Consider the following 23,003-nt stretch of genomic DNA (forward strand, 5'->3'; position numbering starts at 1 on the left):
ATTTGCCTTCATTATTTTTTTTATTTATTTATTTTATTATTATTTTTTTTTTTTAATTTTTATTTATTTATGATAGTCACAGAGAGAGAGAGAGAGAGAGGCAGAGACACAAGCAGAGGGAGAAGCAGGCTCCATGCAGCGGGAGCCCGACGTGGGATTCGATCCCGGGTCTCCAGGATCATGCCCTGGGCCAAAGGCAGGCGCCAAACCGCTGCGCCACCCAGGGGTCCCTTTATTACTATTTTTTTAATTTATTTTTTATTGGTGTTCAATTTACTAACATACAGAATAACCCCCAGTGCCCGTCACCCATTCACTCCCACCCCCCGCCCTCCTCCCCTTCCACCACCCCTAGTTCGTTTCCCTGAGTTAGCAGTCTTTACGTTCTGTCTCCCTTTCTGATATTTCCCACACATTTCTTCTCCCTTCCCTTCTATTCCCTTTCACTATTATTTATATTCCCCAAATGAATGAGAACATATAATGTTTGTCCTTCTCCGACTGGCTTACTTCACTCAGCATAATACCCTCCAGTTCCATCCACGTTGAAGCAAATGGTGGGTATTTGTCATTTCTAATAGCTGAGTAATATTCCATTGTATACATAAACCACATCTTCTTTATCCACTCATCTTTCGTTGGACACCGAGGCTCCTTCCACAGTTTGGCTATCGTGGCCATTGCTGCTATAAACATCGGGGTGCAGGTGTCCCGGCGTTTCATTGCATTTGTATCTTTGGGGTAAATCCCCAACAGTGCAATTGCTGGGTCGTAGGGCAGGTATATTTTTAACTCTTTGAGGAACCTCCACACAGTTTTCCAGAGTGGCTGCACCAGTTCACATTCCCACCAACAGTGTAAGAGGGTTCCCTTTTCTCCGCATCCTCTCCAACATTTGTTGTTTCCTGCCTTGTTAATTTTCCCCATTCTCACTGGTGTGAGGTGGTATCTCATTGTAGTTTTGATTTGTATTTCCCTGATGGCAAGTGATGCAGAGCATTTTCTCATATGCATGTTGGCCATGTCTATGTCTTCCTCTGTGAGATTTCTGTTCATGTCTTTTGCCCATTTCATGATTGGATTGTTTGTTTCTTTGGTGTTGAGTTTAAGAAGTTCTTTATAGATCTTGGAAACTAGCCCTTTATCTGATATGTCATTTGCAAATATCTTCTCCCATTCTGTAGGTTGTCTTTGAGTTTTGTTGACTGTATCCTTTGCTGTGCAAAAGCTTCTTATCTTGATGAAGTGGTTGAGCATTTGCCTTCAGTTCAGGGTGTGATCCCTTGGTCCGGGATCCAGTCCTGCATTGGGCTCCCTCGGGCAAGCCTTCTTCTCCCTCTGCCTGTGTCTCTGCCTCTCTCTCTCTCTCTCTCTCTCTCTCTCTGTGTGTCTCTTATGAATGAATAAATAAATAAAATCTTAAAAAAAAAACCCTGTAGATAATATGAGTGCATTGCACAATGGCTAATTCTTTCCTGAAAATTTTAGCTATTAATATTTATCTGGATATGTTACTTAATATATTTCTTTCTCTTTTTTTGGGAGGGGAGTTAATTTTTTTATTTTATTTTTTAAATTTTATAGTGTTTATATTTATTCTTCCTTTTATTTATTTTTTTGGAAGATTAAGTAATCTCTATACCCAGTGTAGGGCTCAAACTTAATGACCTTAAGATCAACAATCGCATGCTCTACCAACTGAGTCCTCAAGGCACCCACCTCTATATTGGGTATATTTCTTCCTTTTTTTTTAAAAAAAATATTTATTTATTTGACAGAGAGAGAGAGAGCACGTGCGTACAAGCAGGGGGAGCAGAAGGCAAAGGGAAAGGAAGAGGGAGACAGAGGGAGAGGGTGAAGCAGGCTTCCCACTAAGCAGAGAGCCCAACTTGGGGCTTGATACCAAAGTCCTGGGATCATGACCCCAGCAGAAAGCAGACATTTGAGGGACTGAGCCACCCAGATGCCCTGGGTTTGTTTGTTTGCTTGTTTGTTTGTTTGTTTCTTTTTTTCTTTCTTTTTTTTAAAGATTTTATTTATTTATTCATGAGAGACAAACACAGAGAGACAGAGAGAGAGAGAGAGAGAGGCAGAGACATAGGCAGCAAGAGAAGATAGAAGCAGGCTCCATGCAGGAAGCCCGATGTGGGACTCGATACTGGGACTCCAGGTTCATGCCCTGGGCCAAAGGCAGATGCTCAACCGCTGAGCCACACAGGTATCCCACCCTGGGTATATTTCTTAATATGGGTCCCTGGCAAGGCAGTGTGAATGCCACCATACTAATGACATTTTTGAACAACTGCTTTCTTTCATGGGGTTAACATTCTGGTCAGGGGACTGGTAAGAAAACCAACAATGATGATGTAATAGGGTGAGTACAGCATCCGGAGGCAGCAATGTGAAAAGTGCCTTACCTAGAAATGAGGGATCTGAGGTGCTTCCTGGAAGAAATGCCATTTCAGTAAGGCTAGAGACGTGGTTATGACATGTACTCTGAAGGCCAACTGCCTGGATCTTTCCAGGGCTCCATCACTATTTCCCATGTGGCTTTGTGCAAGTTACTTAACTTCTATGTCTTAGTTTCCTTATCCAAAAAAAGGTACTTTTCCTATATGGATGTTGTGAGGATAAGGAAATAATTAAAGCAAAGCGCTCAGCCCGACTCAGCCTTAACAAGTATTCGCCATTACCATCATGGGATTTGGGGGACAGGTGGGGCAGCAGGGAGCTGCACATGTGCCTGACATCTGGGGCTTGCAGGCACACAGGACTTGGGATGAGATTGAGAATTGAGCAGAGCCCTAAACCAAACCCTGGGGGAAGTGATAAGATGATAAAATAGAAGAGGGGTTAGAGCAGGAGAAGCCCTGTAAACCATATGAAAAATGTGGACTTCATTTGGCGGGCAGTGGGCTTTGAGGAGTTTAAAAGCAAGTTTGTCGGGATCCCTGGGTGGCGCAGCGGTTTGGCGCCTGCCTTTGGCCCAGGGCGTGATCCTGGAGACCCGGGATCGAATCCCACATCAGGCTCCCGGTGCATGGAGCCTGCTTCTCCCTCTGCCTATGTCTCTGCCCCCCTCTCTCTCTCTGTGACTATCATAAATGAATAAAAAATCAAAATAAATAAATAAATAAATAAATAAAAGCAAGTTTGTCATCACGGTGGCTCTCATGAGGCCAGCATCTGCTTGATAGCACACATCAACTGTAGTACTTTTTTTTTTTAAGATTTCATCTCTAGACAGTCATTTAGACACAGTCTCTTCTGGACTAATAAAGCCCCATAGTAGGGCATGGGTTGGATTTCCCCATAACCTTTCAGCAAAACATACCCTCAATGGGAAGAGAAATGGATCACAGAGAACTAAGTAATAGGAGGAGGTCAACTAGGGGACTGGCTCAGTAATTCTGACTGGAAATAACAGTGGCTTTAGCAGCAAGGATTGGAGAGACATGAAAATAAATACATACAACTAAACAGAATTAGTGATTGAGTATCTAGGCTAAAGAAAAGGAGGAATTCTATATGGCAGTGAGGCTTTGGACCTGGGCAGCTGGATGGATGAGGGTGCCAATCATTGAGGTAGAAAATAGAGGAAGTAGAGCAGGTTTGGGGGTAAAGCTCAGCTGCCGCCTTAATGTCCAAAGAGACGTTGAGTGGAGAGTTGCATATGCCAATTTAGGTGTCACTGGATTGCCCAGGAAGCTTGCTCAGAGCAATGGATCATTATCTTTTATGAATCCGGGACACTTAGAAAAATGTAATGAAAGTAATCTATCTGCTTCCCAGAGAAAACATATTCACAACCCTGATTGCATTTTTAGGGAGTTCTTTAACTTCTTAAATCACATCCATGAGATCCTTGACGACATCTAATGTACCATGAGAAAAATCACGGACACAGTGCAGAATCCACAGAAAGAACTGTTTAATTAATTAGAAAAGGAGGCCATTAGACTGATGTGACTCTAATGCCATGGAGCCTACATAAATAAACCAAAATCGAAGCCCATGAATGCCTCAAGATTACAAAATCAAAATGCTAGGGACAACCAGCATAGCCACCAAGGCTTTAAGCAATAGCCAATCAACCAAATAATTTTCTTTTTTTTTTTTTTAACGCTTTGACTCACTCTTCATCTTTTATTTATTTTTTTTAAATATTTTTTTTCTTTATTTATTTATGATAGTCACACAGAGAGAGAGAGAGAGGCAGAGACACAGGCAGAGGGAGAAGCAGGCTCCATGCACCGGGAGCCCGACGTGGGATTCGATCCCGGGTCTCCAGGATAGCGCCCTGGGCCAAAGGCAGGCGCCAAACCACTGCACCACCCAGGGATCCCCCCAAATAATTTTCTTGCTTCTCTTCTAAACTTTGTGTGTCTTTCCCTCTGGTCCTGTCCTTACAGTGCTCCTAACTACTTTCAGTTTGGTGCTGTCTGATTGAAATAAACTTTGCTCAAATAAACTCTTAAAAAAATTTCAATACGTCTCAGTTTATCTTTCTTTTTTCAATTCTTTTTATGTAGGCTCCATGCCCAATGTGGGATTCAAACTCATAACCCTGAGATCAAGTGTCACATGCTCTACTGACTAAGCCAGCCAAGTGCCTTACCTCAGTTTATCTTTTCTTTTTTTCTTATCCTTTTTCAGTTTAAAAACATTTTCTTTTAACAGAAAATGCAAGGAAAAAGTGTCTTTCCTTCTAGATAAAAAGAAATCCTGAAGAATGTAGTGTTGTATAAGTTAAATGTTTTAAGAAAGACTTTTTGAAAGGGGTCAAATATTTCTGAGAAGAAGGCCTAAACAAGGTCCACTAGGTGTTTAGAGGACTTTGTTAAATATGAACAGAGCAGAGCAGCCCGGGTGGCTCAGCAATTTAGCGCCGCCTTCAGTCCAGGGTGTGATCCTGGAGACCCGGGATTGAGTCCTAAACTCCTAAGTAGTTAGGAGGTCCCTACATGGAGCCTGCTTCTCCCTCTGCCTGTGTCTCTGCCTCTCTCTCTCTCTCTTTCTGTGTGTGTCTCTCATGAATGAATAAATAAAACCTTTAAATATATATATATACAGAGCAGCTACAGAAAGCTCTTCAAGGGAGCAGGTAGGCCCCAGATTGAGGGATGAGAGACCAGAAAAGGAAAGGGCTGATATTGAGAAATCGGCATTGAACAGCAGATAAGAGATAAAGTAGAAAGAGAGAAGGAAAGAAAGAGGTATTTGGGGGGCACCTGGCTGGCTTAGTCAGTGGAGCATGCAGCCCTTGATCTTGGGGTTGTGAGTTTGAACCCTGAGTTGGGTGTAGAGATTACTTAAAAATAAAATCAAGAAAGAAATAAAGAAAAGAGAGAAAGAGGAAGGAAGAAAGGAAGGAAGGAAGGAAGGAAGGAAGGAAGGAAGGAAGGAAGGAAGGAAGGGAGGGAGGGAGGGAGGGAGGGAGGGAAAGAAAGAAAGAAAGAAAGAAAGAAAGAAAGAAAGAAAGAAAGAAAGAAAGAAAGAAAGAGAAGAAAGAGAAGAAAGAAAGAAAGAGAAAGAAAGAAGAAAGAAAAGAAAGGAAGGAAGGAGGGAAGGAAGGAAGGAAGGAAGGAAGGAAGGAAGGAAGGAAGGAAGGAAGAAAGAAAGAAAGAAAGAAAGAAAGAAAGAAAGAAAGAAAGAAAGAAAGAGAAAGAAAGAAAGAAAGAAAGAAAGAAAGAAAGAAAGAAAGAAAGAAAGAAAGAAAAGAAAGAAAGAAAGAAAGAAGGAAAGAAAAGAAAAAAAGTGGTATTTTTTGTAGGTAGGGACTTAGACCTGTTCAAACATATTCATGGGAAGGAACCAGAGTTGAAGACAGAAAGCAAGAGGAAAAGCCATTTCCCTGAGGAAGAGGGGGCTGAAATCCAGAACATAGATGGAAGTATTCTCATTGCACACAGGGTAGAGACACCTCCCTTAGAATGTGGATGAAAAAATTTGCACACCATATTCCCAAGCACTTAATGTCAGGTCCAGTTTCATCAATACCCATGGGTAGGCCTCTCTCCTGTGCCAGGGGGAGATATTAATAGGAAGCTGAGTCTGGGGTCATTATGACCTTGTCTCTCATCTGCTACTGTTCTGTAACCCAAATGAAAACAGTATTTCGTTTCTTCTAAGCTTGTCTGTCTGGCCCCTCAACCTCCCTATTACAAAGACCTTTATTATTATCTTGGGCCTACCTGGATTATCCAGGATCATCTTCTGGTGTCTTGAATCTTAACTTAATGACATCTGCAAAGTCTCTTTTGCCATGTAAAGTAACATATTCACAGGTTCCAGGGAACTGAATGTGGACACCTTTTGAGGGCCATGATTCAGCCTGTCACATACAACTTCAGAAAAGTCTCATGTCCTGCAAAATTATGTGTGTGCATATGCTCACAAACAGAAACACACATGCAGTCATTATGGAGAATATAGGGTAAAGAGACAAAAACACTCAAAATCTATGCAACTACACAAAACATTAGGAATTCTAATATAAACAGGGGCACCAGGCTGGCTCAGTTGGTAAAGCATTCAACTCTTGATCTTGGAGTGCTGAGTTGGAGCCCACATTGGGTGTGGAGATTACTTCAAAATAAATCTTAGGTCACCTGGGTGGCTCAGTGGTTGAGCGTCTGCCTTTGGCTCAGGTCCTGATCCAGGGTCCTGGGATTGAGTCCTGCATTGGGCTCCTTGCAGTGTGCCTGTTTCTCCCTCTGACTGTGTGCCTGTGTCTCTCCTGAATAAATAAATAGAATCTTAAAAAAAAAAAAAAAAAAGAAAGAAAGATATACAAAATTCCTAATAAAAGTAAAGGTAACCCGAGGGAAGCAAAGGTAGAAAAGGCTGAAGCTGCTGACTGTGTATAAAGGATAAAAGGTCAAACTTCCAAGAGCTATGCCCTTGATGGAATAGACTTCATTTTTTTGCCAATAGCTTTAGATTTATAGGAAAATCGAGAAGCAAATATGACCGTGTCCCCTATTATTTTCTTACTTTAGAATGGTACATTTGTTAACATTAATAAACCAATATTAATATATTATTAAAGTCAAAATTTATTTTATATTTCCTTTATTTAGCTTTTACCTAATGTCCTTTTCCTGTTCCACGATCCCACACGGGACACCACATTACTTGTCGCAGTCCTGTCCTCGTTAGCTTTCTCTTGGCTGGGGAATTCCTTAGACTTGACTTGTTATCGACTACCTTGACAATTTGGAGGAGTCCTAGTGAGGTATTTTGTACGATATTGCAGTACTGGAATTCATCCTTATTTTTTTTTTCTTGTGAAGAGATCAGGGTTACAGATTACTGAAAGGAGACCACAGTGGCAAAGTGTCATTTTCATCATTTCAGATCAAGGGTACGCGCTACCAATGTGACTTATCACTCTTGACGTTGCCCTTGATCACCTGGCTGAGGTCATCATGTTTGGTAGGTTTCTCCACCACTGTGCCCCCAACCCCCACTTTCCATACTGTACATTTTGAAATGAAATGAGGCTGTCCAGCCCACACTTAAGGAGTGGGGAGTTGGGATGCCTGGGTGGTCAGCGGTTGAGCATCTGCCTTTGGCTCAGGATGTGATCCCGGACTCCCAGGATCGAGTCCAGCATCGGTCTTCCTGCATGAAGCCTGCTTCTCCCTCTGCCTATGTCTCTGCCTCTCTCTCTCTCTCTGTCGCTCATGAATAAATAAATAAAATCTTTAAAGAAGAAAAAAAGAAGAAAAAAAAGGAGTGGGGAATTATGCCCATCCTCCTTTTTTCTTTTTCTTTTCCCTCTTCTTTACAAAGATTTTATATAAGACAGAGAGAGATCACAGCAGAGGGAGGGGCAGAGGTAGAGGGACAAGCAGACTTCACTGGGCAGGGAGCCCTCTGCGGGACTCCATCCCAGGACCCTGGGATCATCACGTAAGAGGAAGGTAGATGCTTTAGCGGATGGAGCCACCCAGGCGCTCCCCCAAACCAGCCACCCCCCGGCTTTCTTCTGGTAGGCCTAATTGACTAGTTAGCCAGTACCTTATGGTTCCAGGATTTTCCTTCAAACCGCAGATGTTGGGACATTTACCCCCATACTGAGCTCTTCCTATCAGAACCCTGCCCAGCAGGCCGCTCTTTAGCCGGCTCTCCCATTGTAAAGTCATTAAATGTTTTCCACTAAGCCTTTCAATCATTGACAGACCCAGGATTCGAACCCGGGGAATATTGATTCTTCGTTGTGGAATTTCGCGAACTAAGGTGGATTCGCGGAAAGGAAAGCAGCCGCAGGCGGCGCGGGCAAGAAAAGAGGCAAAGCCTGGAGCGGTTGGGTGTGGCGGGCGCGCGGGGCTGCAGAGTCCCGGTGCCCGGGTGGGCGCAGGTGCCGGGAGCCCCGCTGCTTACCCCCCGCTTGACGCGTGTCGGGCCTTATCAGGGCAGATGGCCTTGGACACCGGGGGAAACAGGCTTCTCCACTCGAGATGCAGCGGACAACCTGAACCAGCGCAAAGGGGACACACTGGGCTGAGGGACCCAGGCAGGGGCCGCAGAAAGGGGGGAGAAGCAGAGGCGTGTAGGGGGAGACCCGCCCAGCCAAACCCAGCCCAGAGCCGCGGACTGAGCGCAGGCAACGCAGAAACCGTGTTGTTTGAGGATCTTCCCAAACAGCAGCTTTCGCCTCTCCCGTACCAGGCTTTACCTCTCTTCGGAATACTTTTCACGACCCACCCTATATTTTGGATCTATGGTTTGTTGTCTCAATCCACCAGAATATTTGCTCCCGAAGGCAAAACTTTTCTTTTTTATAAAGATTTATTTATTCACGAAACACACACACACACAGAGGCAGAGACACGGGCCGAGGCAGAAGCAGGCCCCAGGCAGGGAGCCCGATGCGGGGCTCGATCCTGAGACCCGCGGACCACGCCCTGAGCCGGGGGCAGGTGCTCAACCGCTGAGCCTCCCAGGCGTCCCTCGGAGGCAAAGCTTTTATCTCACCTGTGGCTCCGTTGCCTGACCTGAAACCAACCAGACGACGGAAAACCTTTCTGAGCTAGAGAAGCCGCCTGGAGGGCAGGGGTGGGCTCCACCAGATAAGAGAGAAAGTACAGCCGGGGCGCCGGCTCCATCAGTTTAAACTCCTGCGGCAGATTAGAATTTTAAATTCCCTTCATCTGATCTTAAAAGACTTCCCGCCTCCTCCAACCTCCAGTTGAAGCTATTTCACTGTTGAACACTCCGGGTACTGGACGCTTCTGGGCGGTTAAGCGATAAGCTTCGGCAGGCGCGGCGGGGCGGGGCGCCGGGGGCTGCTGGCTGCGGCGTTGGGCGGCGGCCTCAGCAGGTGCACGGGCCGCGGTCCCCCCAACCCACGCGGGGCAGCTGGCGCGGAGGCGCCTGGTCAGGCGTGGCACAGCCTTCGGGCCCTAACGTTGACACATCGATATGCTGGTTTTCCTTTGGAAGCTAGAAAATGCAAGACTTGTGAGATGAAGTTTCCAACAGAAATGAAATATACAGATTACTTTGTGATTGGTAGGCAGCTTCCGCCAGGCCCCAGCGCCGTGGCCTACCCACCACGTCGTGAAAAGCGCAGAGGAGCCTGCGTGGCGCAGAGGGCATGATCCCGGGGTCCTGGGATGGAGTCCCGCATCGGGGTCCCCGCAGGGAGCCGGCTTCTCCCTCTGCCTATGTCTCTGCCTTTCTCTGTGTCTCTCATGAATAAATAAAGTCAAGAAAGAAAGAAAGAAAAGAAAAGAAAGAAAGAAAGAAAGAAAGAAAGAAAGAAAGAAAGAAAGAAAGAAAAGAAAGAAAGAAGGAAAAAGAAAAAAAATGCACAAATGCCTGAGATGTTAAAGTTTGCCTCATATTAAGAGAAGGGAAGGACACTGATGACTGGCTCCGTTTGGATTTTGGCAGCATGATGATTAATTCGATGCCTCCAGAAAACAGAGAAACCAGTAATTCAGAGAAATTAGGGATCCTGCCTTCTGATGACCAGTTAGCTCAGAGAGCACCTGAGATGTTACTTCAAGATTTCATTCTTAGAATGAAAGAGGACACTTCATCCCTGACTCCAGTGGAGCTCCAATATGAATAAAATGGTATGAACTGATTTAGTAAAAAAAATAAAATAAAATAAAAAAATAAAGATTTTATTTACTTATTTTTTTAAGGGGCGGGGGAGCAGAGACACAGGCAGAGGGAGAAGCAGGCTCCTTGCAGGGAGCCCGACATGGAACTGGATCCCGAGTCTCCGGGATCAAGCCCTGGGCCAAAGGCGGTGCTAAACCACTGAGCTACCCGGGCTGACCCTCCCCCCCCAAAATTTTTTAAGATGAATTTAGACATATTAAAAATTGTCAGAGTTTACTTGAGCAAAAATCAGTTGGAATGGGGAAGCATTCAATCCAGCAGATAGAAAAGAGCTCCCACGAGCTGTACAAAATTAAAGACTTTTAAGGCAGAAGGGAACAGGAACAGGACATTATACTTAGGCAAAAAAGCAGCTTGGTTCTGACAAGGTTACTTACCTTTAGGGAATAATAAAGTAATCTATCAGATTACCTAACTAGTGCTGGCTGATCAGGTGATCCCTGATTGGCAGGTTTGAGATTCCATTTCTAGAAGAGCCAAAGTTGTAATTAATTCTAGGTTTGGTGAGGTGGGGCTTAGCGCAAGTGACTCCATTTCGTGCCTGTGGTCTTCTTTTTTTTTTTTTTTTTAATTTAAATTTGCCAACATGTTGTCTTGTTCTTTTTTTTTTTTTTTTTTTAATTTATTTATGATAGTCAGAGAGAGAGAGAGAGAGAGGCAGAGACATAGGCAGAGGGAGAAGCAGGCTCCATGCACCCGGGAGCCCGACGTGGGATTCAATCCCGGGTCTCCAGGATCGCGCCCCGGGCCAAAGGCAGGCGCCAAACCGCTGCGCCACCCAGGGATCCCTGTTGTCTTGTTCTTAACAATGCATTGTGTTGTTGTTGTTGTTTTTTTAACAATGCATTGTTAACATAGTTCAATAATGTAGTTCACCCTTCACAGATTTTCCCTTTGCCCTCCTGTTTTGCTACAGGAGGGACTTACAAGCTTTCTGCTTCTGGCTTGAGGAAGTGTACTTAGTTTTTTTCCTCCTTCAAGGTCTGGAAATTAATACAAGGAATCTGAAATTACCCATTGTCAAGAAGGGAGTTATCAGGCTTATCTGTGTCTTCCCCTTAATTTTCTCCCCTGCCCATCTGTGAATCCTGAAGTTCAAAGGAAACTTCTGCGGTGGGTCCATGGAGCTCTCTAGTCACAGCTTGAAGTTCCACCTAGATCTGAACAGATCTAGATCTGACCTCCCAGAGGTCTGTCAGAGAGGCGATATTTTGCTTCAAGTTGATCTGAAAAACAACTTTAGCTCAATTACAGCTGACTTCCAATAAAATGGTAGGTGGGACTGGCCTAGAAATTCAACTCTTACCCCTTTTTAACCTATCAAATAAACCCATCTGCCAGTCCATTTAAAAAGAAATGAACCATTGACTGAAAGAATTAAGTGGGTGGGTATTGAGATTGAATTAGAACTGATATGCTTCCAATTCTATTCTCTCACAAAACCACAACTTCCACAATTCTATTGGAAAATTTAAAGAGCCTATCTTTTCTAGTTGTATCTCTTTGAGATCGCCTAAAAATCCACCCTGCTTTGCAAGCTAGACCTGTGTATTATAGGACAAGAGGGAGAATAGTGGCAATCTTCCCCAACCGAAAAATTTGGAGCTAACTGGGACCAGTTCTCTGAAGCTTTTCCTGTCAAACACTTCTTTCACCTCCTGTGGGTTTCCTACTTTGTCTTCTGTTGAGGGTAGTGGAGAACAACAGGAAGAAACAAGTAACAAAGCACTAGGGATAGTAGAAGAGTAAATCATGTGCAACTAGTACATAAATGAGTTCTGGAGCTCTGATCACAAAATAGTGATTATAGACAACAATACCATGTTGTAAACTTGAAAGTTGCTAAAGGACTAGATTTTAATTTCTTCCTCGTGAAATAAATAATTATGTGATGTGATAGAGGTGTTAGCTAACCCCAAAGTGGAATCGTATTACAATATATAAATGAATCAAATGAACACACCATTTTTATTAACCTTACGTGATGTCATATGTCAATTATATCTCAAAACATTTTTAAAAATACTACATCATTAACATCTCTCCTTGCAAAATAGTAAATCATGCAGAATCCAAGAAGATATTAGTTACACATATATTTTGTAATTGTGACGTTAATTTACTTTAAAAATAATATATCCATGGAACTGTAACTTGTATGAGCAAATTGTTTGATACATTGGTTTCTCCTTTCCTTCTATTTAATTAAATAACACTATCCATTGAAAACATCAACAGTTCTTGATGTCTGGAAAAGAGCCCCAACATCTGAGAGAATTCAAGCCCTTACATGGGTTGGGACAGCTTCCCAGCTGCTCTCTCCTCTTTTCCTTCTTCCTATTAAGCTCTCTTCCCCCAGCTCTATTTTGTAATCCTAGCTATTAGTTCTTACTAAGAAAAGATAATTCATATTTCCAACTTTCAAAAATGGAAAATGTAAACGGTATGCATTGGTTCACCATATGTTTATGTGTCTGAGATTCCCTTGGACATCTGTGCCCATTTTGATAGCATTAGAACCAAGGTAACAGGCCCAAGACGACTCACTTATGTTAAGACACACTTCATCAAACTGAGACTTAATTATGGTCTCAGCTTTCCCAGAGATGATATCTTAAACCAATCAATCAGGAATCGCCTGATCGACACTAGTTAGGTAGTCGGCCTGATGGAATCCCAACATCCCCTAAAGGAAAGTGACCTTGCAATAACCAGTGAGTTTATTTATTTATTTATTTATTTTTTCCAATGAGGTTTTTTACCTGGTGTAATGCCCTTGATGCTCCTGTCTCCCTTCATTTTGTGCAGTCCTGGGAGCTCCATTCTATCCACTAGATGGGTTGCCCTCCCATTCATGGATCGTTGAAGAAAGCCAATATAGATCTTTAAAATGTACTCAGTTGAATTTGTGTTTTTTTTTTGTTTTTTTTTTTTGTTTTTGTTTTTTTATTTATGATAGTCATACAGAGAGAGAGAGAGAGAGAGAGGCAGAGACACAGGCAGAGGGAGAAGCAGGCTCCTTGCACCGGGAGCCCGACGTGGGACTCGATCCCGGGTCTCCAGGATCGCGCCCTGGGCCAAAGGCAGGCGCCAAACCGCTGCGCCACCCAGGGATCCCCGAATTTGGTTTTTAATAATACTCTAAGTAGAGATGTTGGTCTTAAGTGTTAATTCACTCAACAAGCAAGTGTTTCATGTCTATGGATCTGTAATGTGTTAGGTACTAGAGATAATTGAAGAGTTTACCTGGTCTGAAATCTCATGTTTTGCATGTATGTATTTTAAAGCTCTTAATATCTATTGTTAGACAATATTTCAAAGATTTCATTCACAGCTGCCAACTATGGGAAATGCTAATCTCACAATACATCTTTCCTAGTATTATCTATTCTAAAATTGCCATGCAATAGTTTAAAAGCTATCTGAATTAGGGTTTTAAAACTTGAGTAGAGGGAACCCTGGGTGGCACAGCGGTTTAGCGCCTGCCTTTGGCCCAGGGCGCGATCCTGGAGACCCGGGATCGAATCCCGCATGGGGCTTCCGGTGCATGGAGCCTGCTTCTCCCTCTGCCTGTGTCTCTGCCTCTCTCTCTCTCTCTCTGTGTGACTATCATAAATAAATAAAAAATTAAAAAAAAAAACTTGAGTAGAAGTGAAATATTTTACACGTTAGTTTACTCATACTTCCTCAGATGAGAAATCTTTGCGTTTTTTTGAAATTCATCTAATAGATTTTGTTGTTGTTTTATTCATTTAGGTAATCTCTACACCCAATGTGGGGCTTGAACCTAGGAGTCTAAGATCAAGAGTTGCAGATTCCTCAGACTGAGCCAGCCAGGTGCCCCCTGGATTCTTATTCATTATTCATTAGTATTATTGTGTTCTTTATCTGTCATATATGCTGCAATTTCTTTCTTTCTTTCTTTTTTTACTGTATTATTTGTCCTTTAAATCTAACTTGGGGGAACGCCTGGGTGGCTCAGCAGTTGAGCGTCTGCCTTTGGCTCAGGGAGTGATCGCAGAGTACCAGGATCGAGTCCCACATTGGGCTTCCTGCATGGAGCCTGCTTCTCCCTCTGCCTGTGTCTCTACCTCTCTCTCTCTCTCTCTCTCTCTCTGTGTCTCTCATGAATAAATAAATAAAATCTAAAATAAATAAATAAATAAATAAATAAATAAATAAATAAATAAATCTAACTTGGTTCTTGATTTTCTTTTTCTTTTTTCTTTTTTTTTTTTAAGATTTTATTTATCTATTCATGAGATACATGGAGAGAGAGAGAGAGACAGAGGCAGAGACATAGGCAGAGGGAGAAGCAGCTCCATGCAGGAAGCCAGGATCACGCCCTGGGCAGAAGGCAGGCACTCAACTGCTGAGCCACCCAGGTGTCCCATGGTTCTTGATATTCTGTATGAAATCTGGCAACGTTTTTGTAATTATATTGTTCCTTTCTCAACATTTTGAATCTCCTCAAACCTTTCATATTCTCCCTAAAAACCCCACCTCTCCTAACCTAAGCGTGAAACATGTTCATTTTTGTTTCCTGAATACTTCCTATTTTCTGAATATTTCCTATTTTTCTACTTTTTAAAAAGTTATATGTGCATATTCTGTAAAGTAGCCCACAATTGTGGATTTGTGAACACTGTCTTCAGCTGCCCTCTCCATTTTATTTCTGAGGAGCACCCGCCTTAAATTTTTTTGGCGGATTTTCTGTGTATGTGTGTGTGTGTGTGTATCTCCATATTTCACAATAGCATGTTTATAATGATATTTCTTTTTTTTTTAAAGATTTTATTTATTTATTCATGATAGTCACACAGAGAGAGACAGAGAGGCAGAGACACAGGCAGAGGGAGAAGCAGGCTCCACGCAGGGAGCCCGACGTGGGACTCGACCCCGGGTCTCCAGGACCGCGCCCCGGGCCAAAGGCAGGCGCCAAACCGCTGCGCCACCCAGGAATCCTATAATGATATTTCTTGATTTTATATATTTGTCTCCTCTCTCTTCCTTCCTTCCTTCCTTTTTTTGGTATTGGGCATTATTAATGACTTTCAACAGAGATTTAGCTTTATCTTCTCCTCTACCACACATTCACAAATTTCAAATCTCCTTATCCTTCTAATTTGGTTATTTTCTGTTTTAGTTAGATCAGCATTCCTGGTAAAAGGTATAAGGTGCATGTATTTATTTCTTTATTTATAAAATTTATTTATTTATTTATTTGTAAAATTTAAATTCAATTAAATAACACCTAATGCAGTTTCAGAGAGAGAGAAGTGTTCAGTGATTCATCAGGTGCATATAATACCCAGTGCTCATCACATCAAAAAAAGTGCCCTCCTTAATGCCTGTTACCCCATTATCCCATCCCTCCTCCCCCCTCCCCTTCAGCAACCCTCAATTTGTTTCCTATGATTGTCTCTTATGGTTTGTCTCCATGATTTAATCTTGTTTTATATTTCCCTTCCTTACCCTATGCTTCTATGTTTTGTTTCTTAAATTCCTCATTTAAGTGAGATCATATAACTTTCTCACATTGATGTATATATAATGAGCTTTTTTTTCTTTTGATTTAAAATTTTTTTTTATTTATTCAAGAGAGACACAGAGAGAAAGGCAGAGACATATAGGCACAGGGAGAAGCAGGCCTCCTGGAAGAAGCCCAATGTGAGACCCAATCCCAGGATTGCTCAACCACTAACACCAGATGCTCAACCACTAAGCCACTCAGGCACCCTATATAATGTGCATTTAAAATGTTATTTGAAAATAAATAAAATAAAATAAAATAAAATAAAATAGTAAAATAAAATAAAATAAAATGTTATTTGAATGTATTCAATTCTGCAATAGAGGGAAAAAAGAAATGGGATGGATGATACCCTTAAGCTAGCAGCTTATGAGACAAAGATGAAACTCATAGTTAAGTGTGGATGTTCACTAAATAACTAGCACATGAGATATAGGCAGATTTCATTATGTGTGTTTAAACATACAGTAGGTTATAAAATATATATCCAGTAAGTAAAATAGTAATCAATATTACAAGGGGCGGGATCCCTGGGTGGCGCAGCGGTTTGGCGCCTGCCTTTGGCCCAGGGCGCGATCCTGGAGACCCGGGATCGAGTCCCACGTCGGGCTCCCGGTGCATGGAGCCTGCTTCTCCCTCTGCCTGTGTCTCTGCCTCTCTCTCTCTCTGTGACTATCATGAATAAATAAATAAAATCTTTAAAAAAAAAAATATATTACAAGGGGCACCTGAGTGGCTCAGTGGTTGAGCATCTACCCTTGGCTTAGGTTGTGTATCCGGGGTCTTGGGATCCTGGTCCTGGGATTGAGTCCTGGATCAGGGTCCTGCTTCTCCCTCTGCCTGTGTCTCTGCCTCTTTCTGTGTGTGTCTCTCATGAATAAATAAATCTTAAAAAAAAAAAGAGTTATTACTTACAGAAAGAAAAGGATGGAAAAAACAAGTCACAATCATATCACCTGTGAGTGACAACTATGTCAACCGTCAGTAACGCATTAGTGGTACCCACTATTATCTCATTGTGGGACCACATAGGCTCTGCCCTTGAAATGCAAACAAAATTCATGATTGCTCACCGGGCTAATTGGCCAGCTACAGCTATGGCCACTGGTGGAAAGAGGGTGCGTTCTTGGTACCTGGCACTCTCTGTTTAGGGGCTCTTTCCTCAAACCTCAGCTTTGGTTCTCATGACAACCCCATCAAAGGTGAAGGATGAAGCAGTCAAGAGACAAACATATATAAACAGTGTGTGAGGAAGGAAGAAGCTTTCCTGACCCTGTTAAGGTCTCTGACTGGGTCTAAAAATTAAACTGACAAAGACAGATTAGCAAGGGAAAAGCATACACATTCACTCAGTATAAATTTTACTTACAGCAGCCTTCATAAGGAAACGAAGACCCAAACAAGTGGGTAAGCTGAATCTTTTTATGCTAGATTTGATGAAGAGCGGACAGTCATGGGTTAAGGAGTATGAGGTAATTGTAGTAAAAAGGGAAACTTAGCAAGGCCTGTTCATTTCGGTTCTTAAAAACAAACAAACAAGCAAACAAAAAACATTATTTAGGGGTACTTGGGGTGCTCAGGTCATGATCCCAGGGTCTTGGGATTGAGTCCCACATTGGGCCCCCTGCTTGGTGGGGCGCCTACTTCTCCCTCTCCCTCTTCTGATCCCCATGCTTGTGCTCTGTCTCAAATAAATAAATAAAACCTTAAAAATTTTTATTTATTTATATGAGAGAGTGTTGGGTGTGGGGCAGGGAAGGGGTAGAGGAGAGAATCTCAAGCAGACTCTGCAGTGCAAGCCTGATGTGGAGCTTGGTCCCAGGACCCTGAGATCATGACTTGAGCCAAAACCAAGAGTCAGACACGTAACCCACTGAGCCACTCAGGTGCCCCTTCATTTGGATTCCTTTTTTTTTTTTTTTTTTTTAAAGATTTTATTTATTTATTTGTAGAGACACACACAGAGAGAAGGAGAGAGAGAGACAGGCAGAGGGAGAAGCAGGCTCCACGCAGGGAGCTCGACATGGGACTCGATCCTGGCTCTCCAGGATCACACCCCTGGCTGCAGGCGGCGCCAAACCACTGCGCCACTGGGGCTGCCCTTCATTTGGATTCTTATCAGTGTCCCTCTGTCTTGAAGATGAGGATGTTCGTTTCTTGCAGGTATGGGAAGGGCACCTCTCAGCTTAAAATATTTGATCAGCCAAGATGTCATATTTTAGGGGACTATGTATTGAAGTCTATCGACTGCATATCCCTTAGCTTGGGAACTAAGTTCCGACTCGACTGTATCCTATTTCCCGAAAAAACAAAATTCAGTGGAATCAATTTTAAAGATCATATTGGCTTTATTCAATAATTCACGAATTGGGCAACATCCAATCTAGCAGGTAGAAAGGAATTCTAAAGTGGTAAACAAGGGATCCCTGGGTGGTGCAGTGGTTTGGCGCCTGCCTTTGGCCCAGGGCGCAATCCTGGAGACCCGGGATCGAATCTCACGTCGGGCTCCCTCCCGGCATGGAGCCTGCTTCTCCCTCTGCCTGTCTCTCTTTCTCTCCCTCTCTCTGTGACTATCATAAATAAATAAAAAAATTTAAAAAGTGGTAAACAAGATTTTATAGGCAGACGGGAGCAGGAGTAAGGAAGTGGTACTGGGTGAAAAAGTAGATTGGTTAATACAAGGGGACTTTCCTGTAGGGAATGGCAGAGGTCTACTGGCAGATTCCCTAACTCGCCAATCAGGAGACTCCTGGCTTCAGATTTCACTTCTGGCAGAGCCAAAACTAATTACATTCAGTATCAATTTGGTGATATGGAGCGTAGCAGGAACAACTCCATTTTGAGCCTGTTATCTGGTTTTTGACATTCTGAATCCATTTGTTTACCTCATCACTTGCTTTTTGCTGTGCACCTGAAGTTGAAATATAGTGAGATAGGAGCTTTTTCCCTTTTTTAAGATTTTATTTATTTATTCATGAGAGACACAGAGAGAGGCAGAGAGAGAAGTAGGCTCCAAGCATGTGGCCTGACGTGGGACTCGATCCCAGGTCTCCAGGATCACATCCTGGGATAAACACGGAGCTAAACTACTGAGCCACCCGGGCACCCCTGCCTAATAGGAGCTTTTTAATGTGGTTGGTGAGCCTTTCTGTTTCATGACCTTAAGAGTACTACCTGGTAGTGTTCTTGTATCCAGTTCATTTCCCACAAGACAAAGGAATCTCTCCTGGTGATGACATTTTTGAGTATCCGAGAATGTTCCAAACATGCTCAATACTTTGACTATATACAGAATTCTAGGTTGGAAAGCATTTTCCTTCAGAATTTGGAAGGTTTTTCTCCATTATCCTCTAACATTCAGTGTTGTTGGGGAATCTGAAGCCATTATATTCTGAATCTTAAAATTCTCACCTTTTCTTTTTTTAAGATTTTATTTTTTTATTCATGAGACATACAGAGAGACAGAGACGTAGGCAGAGGGAGAAGCAGGCTCCCTGAGGATAGCCCGATGTAGGGCTTGATCCAGGACCCTGGGATCACTCCCTGAGCTGAAAGCAGACGTTGGATCATTAAGCCACCCAGGCGTCCCTTAAAATTCTCGTTTTCTTATATTTGCTCTATTTTACATGTTTGTAGTTCTGCTTTACTTTATTAAGGGGATATCTTTGATTTTATCTTTAAACCATTTTTTTGTTGTTGTTTCTAATACCAAACTTCTAATTTCCAGGGCTTTTTTTTTTTTTTTTTTCCGTTTTCCTGTTCTAGAAGGTGCATCCTGTTTGTTTCAAAAATACTACATAGGATTTCTTATCTCTGTTAAATAAAAAAAAAATAAAATAAAATAAAATAAAAAGGGATCCCTGGGTGGCGCAGCGGTTTGGCGCCTGCCTTTGGCCCAGGGCGCGATCCTGGAGACCCAGGATCGAATCCCGCGTCGGGCTCCCGGTGCATGGAGCCTGCCTCTCCCTCTGCCTGTGTCTCTGCCTCTCTCTCACTGCGTGCCTATCATAAAAAAAATAAAATAAAATAAATAAAAATAAAAAAAGGATTTCTTATCTCTGGAGAAATTAGGGATCGTTTTCTTTTTTTTTTTAAGATTTTATTTATTTATTCATGAGAGACAGAGAGACATGTCATGAGATCCTGGGTCTCCAGGATCAGGCCCTGGGCTAAAGGCGGTGCTAAACCGCTGAGCCACCGGGGTTGCCCCTAGGGATTGTTTTCTTTTCTTTTTTTTTTAATTTTTATTTATTTATGATAGTCACACACAGAGAGAGAGAGAGAGAGAGAGAGAGAGAGAGAGGCAGAGCCAAAGGCAGGGGCCAAACCGCTGCGCCACCCAGGGATCCCGGATTGTTTTCTTGATGTGTTCTTTTACAGTCTGGGTTTTGTTTTTGTGGATTTTTTTTCAAGTTGTTTCAATCCGTTTGGCCTCTAACCTCATCTTTCATACTATAAAGAAAAAAACAGGTTAACTAAAAAAGTGTTATAAATTTTAAAGATTTTTAAGATCTAGTCTTTTTAAAGCATATTTAGGGAGTGTTTTCCCAACTATCCTCTTGTCTCTCATATTTTTTAACCTTCTTTTGGCTCAGCTTCTCTATGTTGAAGCAAATTGAATCTTCACCATCCACATCCCACACCTTCCAGTAGCAATGGCTCTCCTCTAAGTCTGGATCTTTTGAGTGAGAGTCTATGCCAGCCCCTTTCACGCTTGTCATCTCACATCTCCTTCAATCTGATTGTTGCCCTTACTTCTCCAATGAAATTCTGAGACACTGCTGCAGGACCGGTACCCAGGGCAAAGGGGAGAACATCTGAGAACACAACAGGCGTGGAGAGTTAAGAGTGCCATAAAGCAGTGCTCCTTAAACTTTAGCACAGAGCAGGATCACCTGGGAGGCCCTGCCAAACTGCTGGGCCGGCTCTGATTCCTTGGATCTGGGTTGGTGCTCACTGCTTTCTAATCGAATCCAACAAGTTACCAGGTGCTGTTGATGCTGTCTGAAGGCCATACTTTTTGAGAACCACGTGAATAAAAAATTGCAACCTCACATGCCTTTATGGCTGTTCCTCATCTCCTCCAAAATATCTCTTGATCATAACTTCGACTTTTGCTTTTTAGTAAAAAGAAGCAAGATTGCCTTTGAGTATTTTCTCATGATTTCCAGCTACAGGGGGTTTAAGGGAAGCTGCACATAGAAGATGGGAAAAACATGTTTGGGGGGTAACTTGTTCTCCCACCTCCTGCAGGCAATCAGCAGTTAATGTGGGTGCTCTTTGCCCGAGTTCAGTACAGTATTGGGGTGGGGGTGAGAGCTTATACATTTAGTTAATTTCAGCTGCTCACAAATGTTAATTGCAATTCAATTAATCGTCCATAAGACAAACTAAGATTACAGATCCAAAGTACACATCCATAAAACATCAAGCTATTAAAGTATTTATAAGACACACTTCCAAAAAAAAATTTAAAAAGACACTTCATTTCTGCTCTCATTCCCTTACTGGCATCCACAGGTTTAAATGTGTCAGAGATGAGGAAAACTTTTCACTCAATCCAGGGACTCCAGGACCACGCCCTGAGCCAAAGGCAGCCGCTCAATTAACATTGAGCCACACAGGCATCCCCAAGGAAAACTTTTAGGGACTTTCTCAGTTAATTTTTTAAAAAATATTTTATTTATTTATTCATGAGAGACACACAGAAAGAGGCAGAGACACAGGCAGAGGGATGTGGGACTCGATCCTGGGATCCCAACCTGAGCTGAAGGCAGATGCTCAACCACTGAGCAACCCAGCTGTCCCTTTCTCAGTTAATTTAATTGGGAAATAATTAGCAGTTGGGGGGGACCACGCTTCATCTCCGCACTATAACACTTTAAAGCCCAGTCCACAAACCTGTAACCATCTCCAGAAGTAGTTCGAGAAAAACTGATTTTTGAGGCAGCCCTTGGGAGACACAAGCACCGAGGCTCTTTTACAATTTTCCAGCCTACGTGACAGAGTATGATTGTTTAGATGCAGAGCAGATGAAGAATTACCCTATTAGTCCACTAATACTACTACGCCCACTCACCTTATCCCCTTAACCATTACCATTTACATTAAAATAGGCTGGCTGATTGGCTTATCTTTCGTTTTAAGAGGAAACCCGACCGAAACTTTGAGGTTTGTTCTTCCTCTTGCTACGCCAGGCTTTGTTGGAATTTGGATTTTTTTCTTGCTCTTTCTGGGCTCTAAAGCTCTTCCCAGGCTAGCAAGTTTGAGTCTTGAGCATCACCTCCCACTGGCACTCAAAGATCCAGGAGCTTCGGTCCACAGCTAGGGTTTCAATGGATTCACCAAAGCAGCTGCACCCAGCCTGGGCCCCGGGATCATCTCAGATGTTTCCTGAAGAGCACTCTCAGGAAGGTTCAGGTAAGTCGGATGTACCCTTTATTCGAGTGAAGAGGTTGCCCTCCTTCTTAAGTTGACTTCAGTCTTAAGGAGGAATGCAGCGAAGTGAAAAACTACTTCCATCCAGGTAGGGCCTAGGTCGTGTGGGTACCCCCAGTGATAAACACGCAAAGGAAGACTGGGGAAGGAGTGTTGAGGCCTGCATTCTCTGCTTTCTACACTCAGGAACACTTAAATGTTTCCAGCCCAGCTTCTGGGGAAGAGCAATCAGAATCCTTCTAGGTCCTGGCTCAAAATGTCTGCCTATTAGCCATACGGATCAGGAATGGTAAAAAGGAACAAAATACAAGAAACCTGAATTCCAGATTAACCTAAAGTTTTTCTTCATCTCCCCAAACTTCTCTGGACTGGTTTTGCAGCTGAATTTATCCTTTAGGAATGTTAATAAATGAAGAAGTGGCTTTTCAGAGGAAATCCAAGGGACACACTTAAAAAAGCCAGTGAATGTGCTCTTTAATGTAAATTAGTAGGACAAACTCTGGAGGGCTTTCTTAGGAACAAAGCTCCAGAAATATTAACGGGGTCCTCTCCTTCTTGGGTTCCACCTGTGCCAAAACTTATTTCTTGGAGCTTCACCCAATCCCAGGCTTGGCCACAGAAAACCAATGGACTTGAAACCTCACTACCCTGACTAATGGTGGGGCTGGGTGGTGGTAGGTAACCCCGAGCCAATCCTCACTGGGCAGCTAGAAAGCTGGGTGGGAAGCTTACTGATATTTAATATTCCGGCAGCATCCCCTTCCCAATCCAGACCTGCCCACCCCACCCCACCCCACCTCACCTCCTTTGAGAAAAGAATCTGGGTGGGTATATATAGGGGGAAGATTAGTGAAGAGAATATCTGTATAATTCGATCTCTGCGTTTCCTTGA

General features: G+C 42.9%; 1 protein-coding gene across 10 annotated transcripts in view; it reads left to right on the plus strand.

Annotated features, from left to right (window-relative positions):
- Nucleotides 1–23,003, plus strand: part of DPPA3 (developmental pluripotency associated 3) — an 85,608-nt gene that overhangs the window by 26,898 nt on the left and 35,707 nt on the right. For 4 of the 10 annotated variants that reach the window (XM_077871164.1, XM_077871171.1, XM_077871165.1 and 1 more), the window contains one exon: nt 21,919–22,093. The exons of 3 other annotated variants lie outside the window; for them this stretch is intronic. In XM_077871164.1, the coding sequence (XP_077727290.1) occupies nt 22,009–22,093 (85 nt within the window). In that variant the 5' untranslated portion in view covers nt 21,919–22,008. Of the gene's footprint in view, nt 1–13,896; nt 13,978–17,625; nt 17,837–21,918; nt 22,094–23,003 lie in introns of all 10 variants that reach the window. 3 more of the 10 variants (XM_077871169.1, XM_077871170.1, XM_077871167.1) reach the window with 2 other exon arrangements.

The sequence above is a fragment of the Canis aureus genome, chromosome 25, assembly GCF_053574225.1.
Source record: "Canis aureus isolate CA01 chromosome 25, VMU_Caureus_v.1.0, whole genome shotgun sequence".
Taxonomy (NCBI): Eukaryota; Metazoa; Chordata; class Mammalia; order Carnivora; family Canidae; genus Canis; species Canis aureus.